This window comes from Myotis myotis, unplaced genomic scaffold (assembly GCF_014108235.1).
Source record: "Myotis myotis isolate mMyoMyo1 unplaced genomic scaffold, mMyoMyo1.p scaffold_m19_p_11, whole genome shotgun sequence".
Classification (NCBI taxonomy): domain Eukaryota; kingdom Metazoa; phylum Chordata; class Mammalia; order Chiroptera; family Vespertilionidae; genus Myotis; species Myotis myotis.
In genome coordinates this window covers 38484226-38506885 of record NW_023416315.1, presented here as the reverse complement: position 1 = coordinate 38506885, position 22660 = coordinate 38484226, and the positions used below count along the sequence as shown (strand labels likewise).

Genomic DNA, 22660 nt, shown 5'->3' with positions numbered 1-22660 from the left:
TGGGAGGAATTGACCTCCAGGCCAATTGGCTGTGAGAATCAGCTGTGTCTAAAGTGGGAGAACTTCTGTGCTGAAGACACCCTTCTGGGGCAAGACTTGCTTCAGTGGGGCTTTGGTGCTCACTGAGTCTGCTCCCTGAGTGTGTCCCTTATGGATCTGAGGAGTTGCAGTATGGATGGTCCCCCTCTGACCACTGGGTACAGTGGCTCCTGGATCTAAGGAGGTGCTAATTCAGCCTCTGCCTGAGGCCACACAGCAGGAGCCACGAAGAGGCTCAGCTGTGAAGCAATGCAAGCCGCTGCGGGGCCTTGGGCCTTCTCTTGGAAGTTCTGGGTCTGCCTGGCTCGGCTGCAGTTAGGTACATTCACATGCAAAAGCCTCTGCCGCAGCCTGGGTGGGGCGGGGTCTCAGGGAATCAAAGGGCGGATCAAGGAGCTATGGCTGATTCTCCGCCCGGAGTCGCGGGTCTCAGTGACCCCCTAATTGCTGCAAGCACCTCTGAGGGAAAGCCGCCTTCAATTTCGCCCGCTGCCGGACAGACCAGCTTCTCCCCGTATGAGTCCTGGGTCCCCAGAGACTTCCCGGAACCGGAGTTCAGAGCAGTCGGGAGCCTGTGATTCAAAAAGACAGCCGCGTCCTCAGGTGCCACCCCCTTTCCTCGCGCGCGCGCGAGCCGCCGTACCTCTGCACTTCACCTCCGCAGCGCCTCTGGCTCTCAGCGTGCTTTTCTTTCCTTCTAGTTGTAGAATTTACACTCAGCCAGCCTTTCTGTTGTTCTGGATGATGTTTGCTCAGTCCTTTGCGGTAATTTTCAATTGTTGTGTGAGGCGACAATTTCCCGGTGTTTACCTATGCCGCCATCTTAGTTTCTCCCAGATGATGTCAATAATTAAACAGTTATTGCTGTTAGCTATTAGCACATAATGAACCCTTTGAAATAAATATTAATAATGTCCATTGGGAATAAGAATAACATTTAAACTCAATATTTAAGTTCTTTAAATTATTTAAGTTTTTCATTTAAACCAAATTCTTCTCAAAGGCAGTAACAACATTTTATTTGTGGTAGGTCTTCACGGGCAAAATACATAGTGAGTGAAACACAGCTATGTCTGTACTGTTCCCGCACACTCTGTTATCAGTTCTCATGCGGTTCATGAGACATTTACAACATCACTTCAATGATTCACTCATCCATACCTATACTAATGTGCCTACTATGTGACAAGCGCTGGATACCAGTTACTTAGATGACATGAAGCTGACTGAGGACATGGCATCTGCACTCAAAAGCTCACATTTGAGTAGGAGAGGCAGACTACCAACTGTATAAGCTTTTGTGTCATAATTGAAGAGCTCGGGTTCAAATCCTGACTCCTGGTTTATGAGCTGTATCACCTTGGTGGAATATGTTAGCTTCTCCATGCCTTTGTGTCCTCATCTGCAAAATGGGGACAATTGAGAATCACGTGATGTGAGCTCCATATAGCATTTTGCAGATTCCTGGCTTTATAAATTTTTGCTATCAGCAATTATTATATACACATCAACTCCGCAAGGGTAGGGCAGGGTGAGGAACAGGGAAATAAAGTGTGGGAGGCTTCACAGAGGAGACATAAAGGCACAATTGGCAGAGGGAGGAGCTTGAGTAGGAAGGCTGAGGAGCATGACGCTACATGGACCACATGACAAAGGCCCTCGAGTGCCAGGTTGTAGAGCCTAGACCAGGGGTGGGCAAACTTTTTGACTCGAGGGCCACAATGGGTTCTTAAACTGGACCGGAGGGCCGGAACAAAAGCATGGATGGAGTGTTTGTGTGAACTAATATAAATTCAAAGTAAACATCATTACATAAAAGGGTACGGTCTTTTTTTTCAATAGTTTTATTCATTTCAAACGGGCCGTAGTTTGCCCATGGCTGGCCTAGACTTTATCCTGAGGGGAAGGGGACGCACTGAAGAGTTTTATGTGGGGGTTGCATGTCAGATTTGCATTTCAGAACGAATATTCTGGTAACTGTGGAGGGTGAAACTGGAGATGATCTTTGAGGCTGGGAGTGCAATCCAGGTGCGCCGGCAGGAGGACTTACAGTCCTACAGGAGAGGAGATGTAGGAGGAACAATTTTAAATGAGGCAGAAGGAGAGAGAAAAATCTAGGACAAGTCTCAGGCCTGGGTGACAGGGTGGATGATTGATCCATTGACCTCAAGGGGGACCCAGAAGGGGAATGACAGGAAGCCTTGCTGCTGTGATGATGTCCAGTTGGATACGTGGATCTGGGGCTTAAAGCAGTAGACCGAGCTGGACAGAAGATGAGTTCTCCTCCTTCAGGGCCATCTCCAGGAAGCAGAGGAGACTGCTGAGGGAGAAAGCACACACAGGGCAGATCTGGGGGAAGACAGAGGAGGGCAGTCAGCACAAAGGAGGAGACTGGGAGGATGAAGGGTAGGAAACTATGGCATCACAAAAGCCAAGGCAGAGGGAGGAGTAAGCATGTACCAGAAGATGCTAAGCAAGAAGAGGGCGTTAGAAAAGCCATGAGAGTAGCATGGTGGGAGCAGAAGGCTGTCTGCATAAAACTGAAGGGTTAATAGCACCCAGAGTAGAGGTCCCTCCAGTGACACCTGACACGAGGGAAAGTGTGATGGGGTGAAGGCATGGAGCTTTAGCTAACTGCCTTGAAAGCAGCTTAGTTCTGCAATTAAAAAAAAAAAGATCACATGACACAATGCTGGGCCCTTTCCATGGCTGTGGTGTGTGGGGGCTGCAAGTGAAGGGTTCTGACACTTTAAATCCATTAGGCATAGTAAACCCACTTTTACTCATAAATGATCCCAGCTGAACTTAATTTTATAGTGAGCATTGACAGATTTAAAAAAAATCCTCTTTTTATACTGCATCATAATTGTGAATCTCAGGATGGGCAAACCATATTTCAAATGACCTCATTAATCATTACAATATCACTTACAGTTAAGCAACTACAGCACAAAGTAAGTATTCTCAATACTCTGAACAGAAATGGAATATTTTTATGACATGAACGTGTCATGAAAAGAATATGTTGTGTGTGTATATGCAAGTAACTGATATTTTCATATCTCATTTATCTGTGGTTTATGACTTATTTGGACATATTCATCAACTTATATACTCTCCATTCCTTCTTGCATCACAGACATTCCTTTTAGGTTTATTTTCCTTTTCTTAGAAGTTTCTTTAGTGAGAAGCTGGTGGCAGTTTATCGTTTATTTGAAAATGTCTCTGTCTTGTGAATTATGTACTTAGAATTCTACATGTTCTGTACTTAGAATTCTACATGTACCTAGTCATAGTAATAAAGTATCTGTACTAGTAGAGCAGTGGTATTGCCACTGCAATGTCCTATAGGCACCAAGATAAGAAGAGCATAACAACTAGTAATCCACCAAGCATCACCCATCTCCGAGGCTTCTGGTCCACCCGGAGGATGCTAGGCATGCTTACCAAACACAAGCCATTGCTTCTAATCTCAAAGAGCTATGAGCAGCATGAAAAAGAAATGAAGTCACATTAAACTGAAGGAGAGAATAAAAGGCTTCCTGTAAAGGCAGTATTGTGAGGCTTAAGGAGTCTGTGGGAGTTCAGAGCAGGAAGTGTCTAAAGAGAGCTGGATCCTAGTCAGGTCATGTTGCAGAAGCGCTCGACTTGCATTTCCACACAACACTGCTTATGTGGCCAAACCACACCTTTCCCTTGAATCTAAGAGAAGCCAGGGTATGTTTTCTTCAGAGACAGAATCATGGTTTAATCTGAACCCTGAATCAGGCACGAGGTCAAGAAGAGAAATACTAAGACAATTGCTCTTAAAAACGAAATGAGAGAGTAAGCAAATGCATAAAAATGCCACACACACATTCCCTGAATGGCAGACCGAACATGCCATTGAGTTATTAGTTTAGGTACCAACCCCTTTTGTGAATGGGGGACATTCCGGCATGGCTTTGTAAAACAAAACAAGACAGTGCAGGTTATACAAGGGCTGGGCTGAAAGCCTCAGGAATTTCTTTCAACTAATTTCTTTGAAAGGTTAATAGCTGGAAGAGTTATGTGACACATCTTAAGCAGTCTATGGGAAAGAAATGTATGCTATTTGTGACATTAATTCCTAATCCATGGTACAATGAGTCACTTATTGACCAGGGAGGAATCTAATCTATTTGGGAAATGAAACTTTCTGAATATTAACTACTGAGCACCTATCCCCAAGAGAAAGTGATAACTGTAATACAAAGTGGTTTGGTCTAGAAATAAGATTAAAAGATCCATTTGACTACAGTGAGAAAAGGAATTTACTTTCATAAATTAGGGAATGTTACTTTTAAGTCATCTTCCCTCCTCTCTACAGAGATTAAATGCAGAACATGTCTATCCTGAAAAAAGCTTTTCTTTTCTTTCTAGAGTTTGTCTTATAGGTGGCAAAGACAAAAAGTACAATCACGAAGGGTTGTGTTGTGGGGTCAAAACTCAGTTTCTCCTCTCCCGCCCTGAACTACTTGCCTGGCATGTGAACATAAGCAGAGAGCAAGGACTGAAAAAAACCCAGCACCGGATTTCTGGGACTCAGAGACCTCACACTGAGAGATGGTGCCTGAAAGCGAGGCAGTTTGTACGATCTGTACAGTTAGTTCATTGACAGTTACATGCTCACCCATTCTCAGTCGCTTAATGAAAATTCTGCAACTTTTTGGATTTGCATATTCAACTTCCTGTATTCAAAGATCAGGTATATGTATAACCTTGGAAAGAATATTCCAAACTTTGGTACTATTGAAAAAACAGTGATAATGGTAAGATTTCCTCAAGTATTCATTTTAGGACTATTAGACACATGTTCCCTTTTGAAAAACACTTAAATAATAATGAAAAAGGAGAGAATGGTCTCCCTGAGAAGTCACTAACCTAAACTCTAATCTGAGCAGTCCTTCGGTAACTGGTTAATAGTAGGAACATGGTTGAAGTTGGGTATACTCATCTCTGTACCTGTCTTCATGCTCAGGTGCAAAGATGAATATTACTACTATGCAATTCAGTTAGAGGACTTTATTGATTACTTACTCTTTTTATGTATTAAGTCAATTCCCACAACAATTCTATAAGGGAGATATTATTGTTTTCTCCATTTTAACAAGTAAGAAACCCAGAACACAAGCTAAAGAATTTGTTTAATTTCACACAGCTTGTTAAATAGCAAGATAAACTCTAAACAAAAGGTCTGGGTCCAGCATGTGTCCCCCTAGCCAATGTGCTGTGCTACAGTACCTCTTGAAAAAAGATTATTGGGGGGGAAATCTCTTTGCCTTTACTTGGAAATGATAGAAGAGAAAAAGGAATATTCCAGGAACACTTGAATCAATTTAAGACTTCAAAAACAATGCTGCCAAGAAGGAAGAGAGAACCAAGGGAAGAAATTTTAAAACAATCAATGGAGTCACTGTTTCAAGAAAATAAAGGACGTATTCTCTTGGGAGGGTGTGAACTATTTATTCACCAATACCTGATGAGATAGAAACAACACACACACACACACACACACACACACACACACACACACACACACGCACACGCGCATACACGCACTCACGATAAACAAACTCAATATTAGAAAGAACACCGGTCACATACTGTCTTAAAGTCTATCTTTCCAAATGCTTTCAATTTAACCTCATCTGGCCTTAAGAAAGTAGGTGTTCTTTTAAGAGAAATGGCCATTATCTAGTGTATGATACTTGGGGGTTGGGGAAGCACGTGGTGGTGCTGGTGAAATTTTTAATTAGTTTTTTTAAAAAATCCTTCAACTCGAGACTCTTATTGCAATTGCATCCAACACCTAATTGCAATACCTGTTATTCCTTAGGAGGGGTGAGGGAAGAGAGGTGAAGGCGAGCGGCCCCAGGAAGAGAGCAATCTAACGAAGGGCAGAAAACATGTTCCACACCTTTACTTATTTACATCTTCCTTTCAAGCCCCACTGTGCCTTTCCGACTTTGGAAATTGAAAAACAAATCCATGATGCTATAGGAAAAAAAGAGTGGACAAGGTGAACCAAGAGAATGGAGAAGAGAGATAAACTGAGACCACACAAAATTTGCCTATAATGAGTATATATTAGTTTTATAATGGACATAAACATCTTAAAATACATCATCACGACCAATTGCTATTTTTAGTGAGCTTAAAATATGTGATGCCCAGTTTCTTCCCTGAAGGTGCTTGTTGTCTAATGAAAAGAGTAAATTATGGTATTTTGTGGCTGTTGACATTACATAACCCTCATTAGGGTTTAGTCATATAATGACCACATGCAAGGTATATAATTTGCCAACTTTAGCAAAAGCTGGGTTATGGGGATGGAAAAGGAGAAACAGAAAGACAGGTGGCTAATTAGATAGAACACAGCCATGTTGCTGGGTTTTTAGGCCCAATAAGCTAAAGATCTGTCATGTGAGTCCTGATAAAAAGACATTACTTTTAGAAAAAGACTGTCTATAAGTGAAAAAGCCATTTTATGATAGGTGCATTTTAATTACAAAAAGATAAACATTAAGCCATTAGAAAATTTCTGATTCACACAATTACTAGTAAGATGTCTTATGCAGATTCTACATTATAGGAGCTGTTCCATTTTTAATGGAATTGTATTAAAAGAAATTATACAATATTTATACAACTGGCAATAAAAATAGCAATAATTACACCAACAGTGACTACTATGCCCTGATCATGGATTTACATTGTTAATAACAACAGTGTAATACAAGGAGATGTATGACCAAAGACACTTATTTGACTAAAGGAATATTATCTTTTTTTTCATAAGGTAAATTTCATATCAGATGTGGTTTTCCTACTTTCCTCTGGATCTACATTTAACTACCTCCAGTTTCTATCCCCTCACTTTCCTGCCTTCATTCAGTGTCTCATTATATATTATACTAGGAGCCCAATGCACAAAATTTGTGCAAGAGTAGTCCTTCCCCTGGCTGCCGGCACCGGCTTCCCTCCAGCACACGGGACCCGGGCTTCCCTCTGGCTGCTGGCAGGCACCCAGAACCCAGGCTTCTCTCTGGCCATCGGCAGGCAACCAGGACCCGGGCTTTCCACGCAGCCCCAGCTTCGACCAGAAGGTCGCCCGGAAGGGCATCCAGTCTAATTAGCATATTTATTATTATAGATAATAGCTACTACATCAGAGGCAAATCAAAAGCACACGGAAGAGAAAGTGCCAAACTTTAAGCTATTGAGTCAGGTCCACTCCAGGGAGGAGGTGGCATTTGCACCGAGTCTTGAATAATGAGTTGGAATTTGTTAGGCTGAGAAGGGGAAAGGCAATCTAAGCAGAGGGACCACTGACCAATGGCGTGGAGGCACAACATCTAATGGCATGTTGTTTCACACAGAAGGAAACAGTCTGAAGTGGCAAGATCACAGGAGTGTGGAGATGGGTTTAGGGTGGGTGGGAAAGAAAAGGGGGGAGAAAGGTTAAGAACAGACTGTTGCACTCCAAAGCTCAGCATATACAGACCTGTGGGCACTGGGCAATTTTTACTCCTACGTCTCCCAAAGCCCGCTGGTTTCCCACGGTTGGTCCAGGCTCTGTAACTCCTCCCTCTGCTCCTTTCTATAAGCCAGCCTTGCCTTTCCAGGAAAAATAAAAATCTGCTTTTCTAACTGTCCTTCTGATCTTTCATCCAGTCTGGAGGAGGGAGATTTTATAGTCAAGCAAAGAAATGTTCCTGTATATACGTGAAGATCATCATTTTTGGAGTTCGTTTCATATTCTTGATAGCAACTTTCCCCATTAATTATAAAGTTGTAGTTATAATTTCTCGAATCTGCTTTTTTTTTTTTTTTTTTTTAAACTAGTAGAAGCTAGTTTTCTGGAACTAGGTTACAGACAGACTTTGGCCCATTTAACAAGGTCAGACTGTTTATTCTTGACAGAATTCTTTCCCACTGTAAAAAGGTACTTTTAAATGCCACATTCCAAGAGCAGTGCCAGTAAGCCACTGAAGCATATTTTCCCACAAGAACTGATACCATGTGCAGTCCCCACCTCGCTGAAATCAGCCAGTTACATAAGGTGCAGATAGCATTCAATATCGCCGTGAAATATATGAACCGAAGTATGCCAGCAAGAATTCAGAAAACTTCCATACAGTTCAAAACACCATAAAATTTAAAAACGAATTAACCAAAATATAAGTAGGGAAAAAGAAAGATGAGGATAGTTTTAGGAAAAAAAAAAGGAAGCATTTAAGACAGTGGAAGAATAGAAATCTTGTAACTTTATATTAGTACCCAAACCTAGAAGTAGTAGCGACCTTTCTCCCTTATTTTGGGGTTTTTATGGTTGAGTTGTTAAGTTTACAACCCCACTTTTAGATTCTGCCAGCCTTCAAAATAAATATAGGAGCAGTGCTAAAGTAAATTCTCCCTACACGTTCCTCGTCATTCTTTTGGATGTTTCCCTGAGACTTGAAGGTAGATGACTCCTCCAGAGCCAACTGTAAAGTTTAACATAGAAATTTATGAGGATTTAAAAATCACCAACATCCGTACAGATGCCGGGCACAATGATGCCACTCACCTTGGGTTTCGATCCCTAGAGAAAAGGAAAACAGAACACAGGAACAACAAGAGGAATAGCTCAGAGGCCCAAAGAGTATCATTTAGAGGCAAACTGGGAATATTAGCAATAAAATAGGAAAGAAAACCCAGTGTTACAAAGCAATCATAAAAAGTCTGAGCATAGATTAACAAAGACATGTACCTAATCCTCTCACGGACCCAAACGGACTAAATAGAACGAATAAAAGGAATTATAACACAGACATTTTCAACCTTTTCCTGTGAGACTATGGTTCCTCCAAATATCTTCATTAGAAAACACACCAAAAAACCAAAAAACACACCCTACAGAAAATGTTAAGTGCGCAAGTTGGGGAGGAGCAGGAAGGTTTGTGACCTTGGATAAGGAGGGAGGGATGAAGCACAATACTGAACTGAAGGTTAGGCCTGGCTGTCCAGGCAGACAGTCGAAGTGTAGATGTTACTCCCTCAAAGCTCAAGTTACTATCAGGGAGTGACGCAGGTAATTGGGAAGGCTGAGCTAAAAGTTGCGTCTAAACCAAATAATACACACACACACACACACACACACACACACACCTTTAGATGCTTATAACTGATGATGCAATGGCCCCAGCAGCAACATGGGAAATGCAGAGTTGGAAATTTATTCATTGATTCATATATGAAAGCCGGGAGCTGGCAATGCACTTAATTAAGTTCAAAGAGTAGTGAGAAATTTGATGGTGTTACATGATAAGGAATGTATGTTTATGTGTATGGGGGTGGTCATTGGGTGGGAATGGGAGCGCAGAGGGATAGGTTGGGGCTACACTGCACAAAAGATTCTCCATGCCTAGCTATGGAGCTAGCAACTCATTCTTTAGGCACCGGAGAATCAAGAGGATTCACTTCATTCATTCCACCTGGTATTTATCAAGTGCCTAGCAGGTGCCAGGAAGGCACTATGGGAACCAGTAAAATAGTATAAGATTTGGTTTGAGCAATTAAAAATGGATATGTCCAATGTAACAGAATTCAGTAACCTATTTTGACCTAGGAACTTACACTATGATACTATCAAAGCCTAAGCAAAACGAAGATATTGCCAACTCTCCTTCCTTACAAGGAAGTAAGTAGTGATATCTGCAAAACTGAGAAGCTCAGATATCCAAAGAATTAAAGAGGACATCAAGATCCAAGTCACAGAAACATTGCTTTTACGTACAATTCCAAGGACCTCATACTCTTTTGAATGAACATAAACAACATACTTGAGGTAAGCAATTTAGAGGATCTAGAAATATCTCATTAAATACAATTTGTTAGACTAGCCCCTGACCAAACATGGAAGGCATGTTCCCATAAGAATGTTAAATGTAAGAGGAAACAATTTATCCTCTCTACCCCCCACATCTTCTGAATCTCTGAGAAACCCGTTGCTTGCAAATCTTCTCTAAAGCATTTGGCATTGTCAACCGCAAGACGATGCCTGGTCTTTACACTCAAACTTGGCCTCAAGCTTCTGAGATTTGAATGGCATCATACAAGGTGTGTCTATAATGGGATATAAAAACCAGGCAGTGAGCGACCCTGTCTATATCACTCCCTGATGGGACATGCTGGCCGAACGTACATATGGAGGAAGCAAAGAACAACCCTGTCCTTTCTCTGAGTAAAAATATCCTCCAGGCAGTGGCTTTACAGGGAAACTCTTTTCGTCCAGAACTAACTCGCTACACTGACCACTGATGAAGGAGCTAGAATTAGGTGAGTCAAACGAGTAACTATCTTTTACAAACAAGGGAAGCAGTCATTTGATTAACTTCACAAGTATACTTGGTGCAATTAAATACCCACCCGCACGCACCCTCCCCCCAACAGCAGCCTTCTGTACAGTATGGCACACATTATCTTCCCACACGGGAGACATTCATTCTCGCAGTGGTCATCAATGTTTGCTTTCACTTGCGGAGGCAGAGTTAACCTATCAGATGGTAACTGAAAATGTGTTTTATTACCACTGAGAATGCGTAACGGAGGATCTGGATGCGTTTCCATGTTTGTTTTGGCTCTGGCATTTTCCACGTACCCAGCCTTGGGAATCCTGAAGAAAACGTGTCCTGTTCCCAGCTCTGTGCACTGCCCCATTGTGTTCCACTTCCCTCACTGGTGAAAGTGAAAACGAAACCGGCACAAACACCCCATTGTTAGCTATGAAATATGTACTGGCAACTGGAAGTTTTCACAAAACAGACCTGGTTGTGTCATGGCAAGGAGATGTTGAGCAGGGAGGGAGTTATAGGAGCCTTTCCGGCTTCAGAGGTGTGTCCTGCCCTTCCCCTGAGGTGCGGAGGCGACAGGGCTTTGGGTTTTTTCCATTATACTCATGTAATGCTCTAGGTTTGATTTACTCAGTATGCACTGGCAGCGTCTGCAGGCTTCTGTGGGAGCAACTCGGCTGCCCAAACTGAGGCACAAACCCTGCCAGGTCTCCATAGTAAATACAACAGGCACGGAGAGGAAACAAGCATAAACAATTTATTTTCTCCTGTAAAAGATGACATTGTTCTCCGATCTCTGGTCCTGTTTCACTCCGTCAACTTGGTGGTGCCAACGGGGTGCCGTACAATGAGTGATTCCAATCACAGGCACAGAAAATAAGCAGGGATTGTATGATGCACACGTCCACGGGGCCTGTGTCCAGGTGGGTTCGGAGAGGAGGGTGCTGGAGACCTCCTGAGCATCCCCCAGGCTGGCACGGGTGAGCAGGGAGGGCTTCCTTGACCCCCAGCCAATGAGGGTTCCTGGGTCACATGGGCCCACAGAAGTGTGTCCTTTATAGTTATCTGTTTCTGACTACACATCTCTTTGTGTGACTATTTGATTAAGATCTCTCTCCCTTTTGATGCTAAGTGCTATAAGAGCAAAGACCTTATTCATTTGTCTCACTATTGTTTCTTAGGTTACTTGACACATGGAAAGCGATTAATACTTATTTGTGGACTGAATGACACAGCTCCATCTCATTCAATTTCCTCCCTTAGGTTTATAAAAAAGTTTCTGAGCCCTGACCGGTGTGCTCAGTGGTTGGAGCATCCAAAGGGTTGCAGGCTCAATCCTCAGCCCCGGTTGGGGTGCGTATGGAAGGCAACCAATCAATGTGTCTCTCTCTCTCTCCCCCCACCTCCCTCCCCTTCCACTCTAAATAAAATAAAAAAAATTAGCCTTAACCAGTTTGGCTCAGTGGATAGAGCGTCGGCCTGTGGACTGAAAGGTCCCAGGTTTGATTCCGGTCAAGGGCATGTACCTTGGTTGTGGGCACATCCCCAGTAGGAGGTGTGCAGGAGGCAGCTGATCGATGTTTCTTTCTCATCGATATTTCTAACTCTCTATCCCTCTCCCTTCCTCTCTGTAAAAAAAATCAATAAAATATATTTTAGCCAGAACCGGTTTGGCTCAGTGGATAGAGCATCGGCCTGCGGACTCAAGGGTCCCAGGTTCGATTCCGGTCAAGGGCATGTACCTTGGTTGCAGGCACATCCCCAGTCGGGGGTGTGCAGGAGGCAGCTGATCGGTGTTTCTCTCTCATCAATGTTTCTAACTTCCTATTCCTCTCCCTTCCTCTCTGTAGAAAATCAATAAAACATATTAAAAAAAAATATATATATATTTTAAAAAATAATAAAATAAAAAAATTAATGGAAAAAATATGGAACGCTTGATTTCTCCTAAGCAATTGATTAGCCATTCAGCTGTATGCAAGGATGGCAGAAGTTTCATTCTGAAGTCTACATAAACCATCAGTCAACAAGAGGCACAAATTCATGCCTCCGTGGCTCACCACTGTGTCAAAATGTGGCATAAACTAGTTGTTTGTTTTTTTAAAAATTATAATTTCAGCAAGACTTACAATTTATTTTTAAAAATAGACTGTTGGACATTTGTGGAACTGCTGGACACCCTTTGTACAACCAGAGAGTTCCAAAGAACGTAGCTGGATATGCTGCGAAGTACTGGAGCCTACGGAGAAGAGGGAAGAAGTGGGGGTGGCGGGTTCTCCAAGCCATTTACAATATGGTAAATTCAGACTTAACCTGGTCACAAAATGCCTGTTGGAGTCTCAGTTTCCCCACCTGCACCGTGAGGTGGTTCATAAGGAGTTCCCAAAACACCAAATCTAGTGGCAATAGTATGGCCCTGCCTGTTAGGATTCAGTTTGGGGGAAAAGTAATAATGACCTTGCATCACTAGCAGAGTCATCCTGGGATGGCTGGTGATGTCCAGGCTCTGCTCTGAGACGCTCCCTGCCAGGTATGACTAAAACTCTGGCTGAGTCGTTGGTCTCTATTTCCCTTTTGTCTATACAGATATAAGTAAGTGGCACCATACACCACACTTGACATAGGAAGTACTTAGAAATGTTGACATTAGAATGACTCTACCTAGACTTTTAGCTCGTCTCATAGACATTCTATTGGATAAGCATATATTCCTGAAACATTTCTGCCACTGAGATTATATAACCGCACCAGTTGTGACGTTTACGTATCACTCATATGCAATGGAAAGGCCTTCCCTGTAACCTGTTCTCCTTGGTTTTCCACAAAGGAACCATTTCAATCAGGCCAAAACATTGATTTTCATGGTTTCAGAGAAGCTTTTCTGAAAAAAGTAACCCATGCTAAGTGAAAAGGTCCCCACTTCTCTTCACATCCCCAGCTCCTCGTCTCACAAGGGGCCTCTGATGCTCACAGACACTCTGCCCCTACGCCTGCGAACTGCTGAGGTGAGCACACAGGGGGGCAGACTGCTGTTGGGAGGAAGAGCCTGAGGATTGCTCATGCAGTTCCCATTTAGCCAGGGAATTCCCATGCCCTGAGCATGGCAGGGTGTGTCTTGGGCTCCAGGTGGCATATCTCTTTGGTATCCTGGGTTTTATGCCCCATGAGGGGAGCCATGGCTGAAGCAGGGCCAGTGCAGCCTCCTCTGAAGCATGAGACCCAGGCCAGGGGGCCCTCTTGTCATGTCTAAGGTATACATTGTAGCTACCCACATCTTCATTCCACAACCTTTTAAGCAATAGGTATAAACAGCACTCTGTATGGGTATACATGGTGCATGCCTGATTGTATATGAGCAGTCACAACCCAAGACGCCCTACCCACCTAAGTGCCATGCTAGAGGCAGCCCAGGACAGTGAGGTGTCTACAGGCACTTACACTCCTTTACCAAGTGGAGGCAAGTTAAATCATGTGGACGTACGTAATTACACACTCACAGCAACAACTACAGTCCAGGCTTAGTGACTGTCCTCAATTAATAACTACCCAAAAGGCTAACTCCTTCAAGGAGCTCACAGCCCGATAACTAAACCCTCCCCCCCACCCGCAAATAATTACAACAAGACAGAAAGCAGTATCGAGAAAGACATTAATAAGACGTCACTCTGAAATCACTGAGGGCGAAAAGGAGGGATTAAGTTCTGCAGGAGGTACCAGGAGGGAACATCTGAGTCAGGCTTTGGAAGGTCGGTAATACATCAGCATTCCTCATGCTGTAAAACGTCAGTTTCGAATCAGTTAACTTGCAATGCCTTTAACATTCCACAGATTAAGTCAATTCCCAGTTCCTGTATGACATAACCCACGAAAAAATGTGTATTTTCAGGAAGTGGAAAAATAAATACCAGTTTGGTCTGGAAAATTGCGATTCCAAGTCTTTATATGTCACCCTGTGTATGTGAACCAATATATCACTATGCTAAATGGGACTTTTTCCCTTTAAATAAGTAAATAAAAAAAAGCAACAGGGAAAATTTGAAATGCAGTACCCTATAAGAATCATACCTTTTATTCTTACCATTAAATTCCAACCCTCACTTTCAAGGAAAGTCTGCATTTGTTCCAGTGTCTTTTTTTTTTTTTACTTTATACAGCGTAAGCAGCACAAATCACAAATCAGATACTGAAAAATCAGGTTATTTATGATTGCCTTTCCGCTTTTCTCTATGAAATAATTGGCCTGCATTTTCCTGTCTGGACCTATCAACTTTCGGCAAGCATGGAATGTTAATTGAAGTTACGCACAAGCTGGGCTACCATTCCTCAAATTTAATAAGAAAAAAAAAATCAAAACCAATTGAGTTTCCTGTTTTTATTTATGGGTTTCAGTACCCACTTAGGGGAATCAAAATAAAGTGTCTCAGTGATGGCTCATTCTTCCCTCAATTAATGTCCTCAAGGAGACCAGTTCCTCCCATCTGCTCCTGGGATGACTGTCCGGATCATCAAGCCTATTCAAGCTTCTCCCCAGGGTCCTGCTACAACATGCGCAAGTACTTCCTGGGGAAGCCTGCAGCCTACCTCACCCTTCCCACTTGGAAACACAGAGACTCGGCCCTTTCTGGTGTGATTATATAAGAATACAAGGCTTGCCGGACCCAGCCCAAAACTGAGGCGTGTCCTTTAAACACCATCCTGTGCCTGGTCTTCTCAGAAACGATGGTGCATGCTGGACAAAGAGGAGACAAGTACTATGTATCTTTCAGTAATAATGGGGACACATTTCCAAGGAATCCCCTTTCAAAATTCAGATGCTCTAGTCTAGGTAAAGTATGTCAAACTCGCAGCGGGTGGGCTGCATGCCTCGTTTAAACGTGAGTTGGACATGCTTGCTAAAGTATGTAATGTTGGGGAAAGTATGTAACCTCACATGTGCAGGTTGTAGTATCCCCGTTTCAGGGGCGGGGAAGCAGAAGACTTTTGTAAACTGAACGTCTTTCTAAGGCAAGTTACCTCTCTCAGAGAATTTCTAACTCCCCTCCCAATTTTCTACTTCTCAGCTGAGGCGTTGATGGAATGTGGGGAAACAATTTTTGTTGTGCAGAACATCAGCTTCCTCGTAGCCGCTTCCATCCCCTGGGTCACTGTGATCACGAGGCACGGTCATCTCCACCCCCGGGGGGGGGTGCTGCCCCTGATGGAGAACCACTTCGAGGCTAAAGATGCTAAACATAAAGGGCACTGTATGCTCCCTGTGCTGCACTTTACATCCTGAGGCTGTTTTTACAACTAGCAACTTGTATGTATGAATCCCTTCCCCCTTTCCACCCATCCCCCCAGTCTCCCTCCCATATGTACGGTGTCAAGTGGGTACTAGACATAAGGGGGGCGGGGGTGGGGATAACTTCATAAGTTATAGAAATGTCTAATCACTATGCTGCACACCAGAAACTAATATAATATTGTTTGTCAACTGTACTTGAAGCATGTTAAGGCAGAACTCAATGAAAATAAAACATAAAAAAGCTGGGTTATGTGTGAAAAATGACATATTTACCCGAGAGGATTCTTTGTCTTAAGGCTTAATCTCATGCTTTGAGGACCATTTCTATAGTCATCATAGAATCAAAGGGATCCTCCACATCAACTCGATGCCCCAGATCAGTAGCACAGCAAAGGGCATTCCTTGCTTATTTTTTAAACCTATGCATGAATTCACTGTATGTAAAAAGCAGGCTTTTCAAAGAGCAGGGTTATCAGTGCCTACATCCAGGCTCCTCTTTTTATCTTTTGGGTGCAGAAGTTTATAAAAATTCATCTCAGAAACAATGAACTAGAAGGAGAAATAGAAGCTACACCAAAGTCAATAGCTATTTTGTTTTTTTGGGTCTGAATGAGACATAGAACAGGATATCATAACTGTAATGCTTTAGCAAAACACAGCCCTTTCTCTTTTGGCCTGGCTGAGCCTGTGCCCGGCAGGGTGGTGCTACTGGTTTATGGGCCATCCAAGTTCAATGCACATTGAAATTTTTTTTTTTTTTTGCACAGTTGACACCAGAGCTTCATAGGAGTGCTTTCACACCCTTGTGCAGGCACCCTGGCTGCTCCTCCCACCAGGATGCTGCAGACAGGTCAAGGTTCCTGGTGCTCTCTTTTCCCCGACCTTGGGCTGCGCTTCCCCCTGACATTATATATACGCAGCTCTGAAGAGAGCGTTACGACAAACGGCATTTGGAAATTTGTAACTGATTCCTTCTAGTGGCTAAGATGCAACGAGCTATTTCTGCAAAGGGCCCTGTCCACAACAACCCCAGCCCGGATGTGTCTGTAGCTGTGAGCAGAATGCCTTCCTCCTCCCCACGGCTACAGAAAACAGTGCAGAGGTCCTGCCCTCCAGCTGACCACCAGTAATAACAACATTAGGGGCAGGGAATGAGGGAAGTTTATCACTGAAAAGAGGAAAAACGAGTTTAAGGAAAGAACAGCACTTTCTCACTCACCACTGAGGTCAGAGCCATCTGAAAACTGTAGATGCGGGCAAGGCCGAAGTCAGCCAGTTTTATTTGTCCGCTGCTGGTCACCAGAATGTTCTGTGGTTTTAGATCACGATGCACTACTCGGTGAGAATGAAGAAAGTCCAGACCTCGGAGAAGCTGAAACATCATATCCTAAATAAGACCAAAAGAGAAAATCAATACACAGTCAAAACAGAAGTGCAACCTGCCAAGCCCTCGGCGCTCAGGGGAGTGCCTGGCACACAGAAAGCATTTGAGAAACATTTGCTGAATGAATGAATCCGTCTCCCTTCCTACCTCTCGACTCTCCCATTCTCAAGATCACTACAAAAATGTTTACTCTGGAGCTGTACTTTATTAATGAAAGGACAATTTAAAAATAGTTTCAGACGGCATAGGAAATATTCTGGAAGAACATATACCGAACTGGTGTCAGTGGTTAATGCTGGGGAGAGGAACTGGGAGAGGTGGTGGAGAGAGGGGAATATTTTTTACTTCGTATACTTCTATATGGTTTAGTATTTGATCTCAATAGTTAAAGTCTAGTGAATAATAATAATATTCATAGTAATTATTATTTTATAGCACCACATATTCAGCTGACACTGTGTCAAGCACTGTTATAAGTACCTTCTATTTAGTAGCTCACTCAATCCATACCACAACATTAAGGTAAATAATATCATCACCCCATTTTACAAGTCAAGAAAGTGATACACAGCATGTAATTAGCCCAAAGTCACACCACTAGCAAGAGACAGTTTTGATTCAGAAAGTCCAGAAAAAGTGAATTCAAATTCCCAATGCACTCCTTTATCAGATCAATGATGGGAGGAGTAGTGGGTAAAACCAGATAAGCCATTTAACCTTGCTGAGCCTCAGTTTTCCCATCTGTAAAATGGCAAAGTACCAAAACCTATTTTGTAGGATCATTGTTTGTAAAGCACTAAGCACAGTAGCAAGCATTCAATACATGGTAGCTGTTATTGCCATACTTAACCAGCATAAAGCAGGGGGCATTCAGAAAATAAACCAATAAAATCACATCTCTTTCTAATTTTAGAACTGATAAAATTAGAACATTTAAAACTCAGAAACAGTGTCTGAAAGTAGGAATTCAAAATTTGACCGTGATACGATACTCTGAAATCTGGGGTTAATAAGATTGATCTACCTCTCAAAATATTGTGAGAATGGTGTATACAAGGGAGGACAGACGTTATCTTGTTCATATAAAGGTTAGAAAAATGATTAGGCAGCATCATGGGCTTCACGGCTGTGGGGTGATGTGGTGTGAGGACACACACTACTCAGCAGCTGGACCACTAAGCCCCTCGCTGAGAACAGCAGATTTGGTTATTGGTTTAAGGTACTAGTTCTTCCTTTAGAGATGGGAGTTCTGTTTTCACATCCCAGCTTGTTTACAATTGAAGCCTTAGCTTTTCCATTTACATAATGGAGAAAATAGTGCTTCCTTTTCACACCATTATGAGATTTAAATGAAGTACTGTATGCAAAGGGGTTATGAAGTTTCTGGCACATGGTATCATTTAACTGTGATAATTGTTAAAATGTACTGTTTCCTGGGGGAGACAGAGTCACAAACAACCACAGGAAAATGTGATCAGTGCCATCAGGTCAGGGCACAAAGGGCTAAGGGTGGGTATGCAATGACACCGTGACTGGGATCTTCCTGAGATCCACCTAGATGGGCACAGTCCTCCCCGCTTCCCCAGTTTCACTCTCCCTGTTTCAATGACCCACAGTTAACTATGGTCCTAAAAAACTAAACGGGAAATTTCAGAAATAAACAATTCATGCATTTTAAATGCTCTTCTGAGTCGTGGGATGAAATTTGTGCTGCCCCACTCTGTCCCACCTGGGACATGGGTTATCCCTTTGTCCAGTGTGTCCACATTGAATACACTAACTGGCTGTTAGTCACCTGGTAGCCCTCTCAGTCATTAGACTGGTTAACAGATACTTTGAGAGAGAGAGAAAGAGAGAGAGAGAGAGAGAGAGAGAGAGAGAGAGAGAGAGGGGGAGATGGGTTGGGGGTGCGAGAGGAAGGAGAGGAGGGAGAGAGTGAGCACATTCTCATAACTTTTACTACAGCATATAATGTTATAACTGTTCTACTTTATTAGTTATTGTTAATCTTTTACAGTGCCTAAGTGATAGGTTAAACTTTATCATAGGTATGTAAGTATAGGAAAAAACATAGTATATATAGGGTTTGGTACTATTGTGGTTTCAGGCATCCACTGTGGATAAGGGGGGACCTACTATCTTCTGAATCTCCAAAGGTGAAAACTTTGGAGAAGACTGTACTGTCCACCGATAGTCAGTCCTTTGAGACTTAAGAACCACTATAGGCCAAACAACGAGTAAACATGAGCGTGAAAATGAAGCACAAAACGTTAAGGAGTCTTCCGCTGTGGCAAATAAGTCTTTATTGAAAACATATGCACACACTTGTAAGCACTAAATTTTAAATAGCATGACTAACCTAAAGTAATGTTATGCTGGTTCATCATTTTTAGCTTCTTGGATACCGAGTACCAACAATTTAAAATGGTACAAAGAATAAATCTGCTTGGCTCAGTTGTCACTGTCCAAACAATAAGCAGCAAATTAGCAGAACAAAGATTTAAAAATCTGAACTAATTAATTAATAATAAGGCCCATCTAACTTTATAAAAATCCTGGACTAGAGAGTAAATAAATGTGCACTGCTTTTATTTGTGCATTTACTTATAGCACATATGATACAGTTTTTAAAATTATAAAATTGGTGTATGCTTAATGCAATAAATTATAAAATTTTAAAAAATTCCATAGGAAGGACAAAAGTCACTCAAAATCCTACCCCTTAGAGAACAGAGAAATCTTCACTCTTAAATAATTTTTGTGTCTTTCTTGTCTGTGTTTCAAAAATCAGATGTAGGTATAAAAAGAATATATGGTTATATTGTTATAATTTACATAAGTACTATAATCATACTATAATTTATATAAATATTATACGTTTGTGCCATAGTATATTAAATGTTTATAAATAAAAATGGTTATTATTCTATACATGTTATTTTGTGGTTCTTTTAAAAAATGTAATAATTCATTGTAAATATTTTGCCACTACAACAAAACTTCTACAAAAAAGTTTTTTATACAACATGATTTTTAATGGCTGCATGGTTTTCCACCTTATCATTATACCATAATCATTATTTGTTTTTACTTGTGTTATTTTGGAACTTGTACTAAGAGTCTACTTTTCCTTTGTTTAAAGGGGAACATAGATGAAAATGACTTAATATTGCATCTAAGCACGGGTTCAGCGGTGTGAATCCTCATACTTGCACTAGAAATTGATTCCATGTAAGTGATGCCTATAAATATAGGAAAAGTTAGTTCTACACAAGAATTACCATTCTTCAGATTTTGGGGTTTTTTTTTGGTTAGCAAACAGGGTTTTCTTTTAAACCTAGAATATCTAGCCACAAGAAGAGTTTTGAACTAGTGAGCTTTGAATTAATTAACAATTTTAAGAAAATCTTGCCAAAAATCTCATTCCCTTCAGTAATTTAATTGTGAGGTAAGTTGATGAACATAATGGACCTGTAGTAAGTATGATTTGGGGACCCCCCTCAGCTTTAACCATCAGTCATTGGAACACCTAGTCTCAGAAGAAACACGCACTCAATTACCTCAGGAACTCTGGTCACAAGACATGGTCCCAGTTTTTGAGGATGATATGAACGAATAAGTCGTAACACTACACAAGGTATGAAAAAACACCTTTCCTTCAGAATCACAAGTAGTGCTCCGATCAAAGACATTTCACAGGATTCTCTACTTAACATTTATTATCTGTTCTATCTCAACTTACAGTATCATGAGACACACTTTTAAATGAGCTCCTCAAGATGTTAATCTAAATTAATCTGTTATATACAAGGCTCAAATATTTCACAGTAATCTTAGTGACACAATGTATAGATACTGCCAATGAAGGCTCTTTAAGTTAAACGTAGGTTAAGCCTTTTTATGTTACAGCGCACAGTCCTGGGAAGAAAAGGTTTGAATACCTAGCCTTCCTAATGATAAACAGTCACCTGGGGCCTCCTCACTCTGTATCTTTCTGAAATGCATGACGGGAAAGCATGTTTCAACAGGACTGCATCATGGAATGAAGTCTGACTTCCAGTGACTTTAGGTGGTGTTTTTGTCCTTGGCAACTCCCCTAAAAGACTCTGGACTTCAGTCTGAAATCTTTAAAGCCTTGTAATTTTTTTTAAGTGTTCTAGAACTTTAACCCTCTTATTTCTTTAAAATCAAAACAAACTAAAAACTTTTCTAAAAGGAAAAAGTTTTATTGCTGGGTCTTTTTCCAACTACAAAATAGTATAAATAGGTCCAAAATATACTAAAAACACTCAATTTATCTCACACAGTAAATCACAGAAATGACAGCTCTCAATAGATAATTTTTGGATATATCTACTTAATTGAAGTGCCATATTCACATCCTTACAGTTTTAGCCACAAAAATATACATGCGTAGTTTTCTCTATTAAACAATTCAAAATAAGACATATACAACTTTTAGACAAAGATAATCATTTTCCCCCTCCTTATAATGTGTAAACCACAGTCTTTTCAAATTTGTCTCCATGTTTCGACAGAATTCTCTTTACAATGATTTACTGTTTACTGGGTATCAGAGGAGGCTACAGTTTAAAACAGATCACACATAACGAAGGTTTTTTTATACTGAACCGATAACATGTTGACTTCTGGTAAGGGTTATGATTACAGGAAGAGAAGTGAAAGATCACAGGAGCCTATACATAACAGGTGATGATGAAGTCATAGAGAAAGTAGAGGACTACTGACAATAATGAGGGCCAGTCCCAGGATCTTTTCATTTTTTATAATTTTGCTGATAACAAATATTATTTTTATTTGCAAAATCAAATACACATAAAATTTACCATTTTAAACCACTTTAAGTGCACAGTTTAGTACTAAGTATATTCACACTGTTGTGCAACCAATCTTTAGAACTTTTCCATCTATCAGAACTGAAATTCTATACCCATTAAATATCTCCGCATTTCTCTCTCCCTGCCCAGACTCTGGCAACCACCCTTCTGCTTTCAGTCCTTATGAATCTGACTACTCTAGATACCTCATATCCTAGTAAGTGCAATCATCCTGTATTTTTGTGACTGGCTTATTACACTTAGCATAACGTCTTCAAGGTTCATCCCAGTGTAGCATACGTCAGCTTCCTTTCTAAGGTTGAGTAATACTCACTTGTATGAATATACCACATTTTTCTTATCCATTCATCTGTTGATGAATACCTGTGTTGCTTCTGCCTTTTGGCGATTCTAAATAATGCTACTATGAACATGGGCATACAAGTATGTCTTTGAGACCCTGCTTTCAATTCTTTTGGATATATGTACCCACAAGTGGAACTGGTGGGTCTAATCTCAGGATCTTTTAAGAATCCCAGTTCTCCCATAAAATGTGGAACAGTATTACTACATAAGCCATGAAGTAGAGAATAACAAAGCCATGGTTAGGTCCTGGACAGCCAGTGAGGCAGGCTCTGACGCTCACTCCCTCCACTTGTGCACTCAGGGAGATGCTGCTGTAAGTCGCAGCAGCAAGGTGACTGCATCATGCACACCTTTTACTCTATGTCAGAACTTGGCAGGGGCTCCTTATGCTTAC

At 41.5% G+C, this 22660-nt stretch overlaps 1 protein-coding gene across 5 annotated transcripts in view; it reads right to left on the bottom strand.

Moving 5' to 3' along the window:
* CDK6 (cyclin dependent kinase 6) overlaps window positions 1-22660 on the bottom strand; it is a 216973-nt gene that overhangs the window by 90848 nt on the left and 103465 nt on the right. For all 5 annotated transcript variants that reach the window (XR_004970908.1, XR_004970909.1, XR_004970907.1 and 2 more), the window contains exon 4: window positions 16898-17065. Coding sequence is in view for 1 of the 5 variants with exons in the window: in XM_036328189.1 (XP_036184082.1) it covers window positions 16898-17065 (168 nt within the window). In the remaining 4 variants the exon portion in view is untranslated. The remainder of the gene's footprint in view (window positions 1-16897; window positions 17066-22660) is intronic.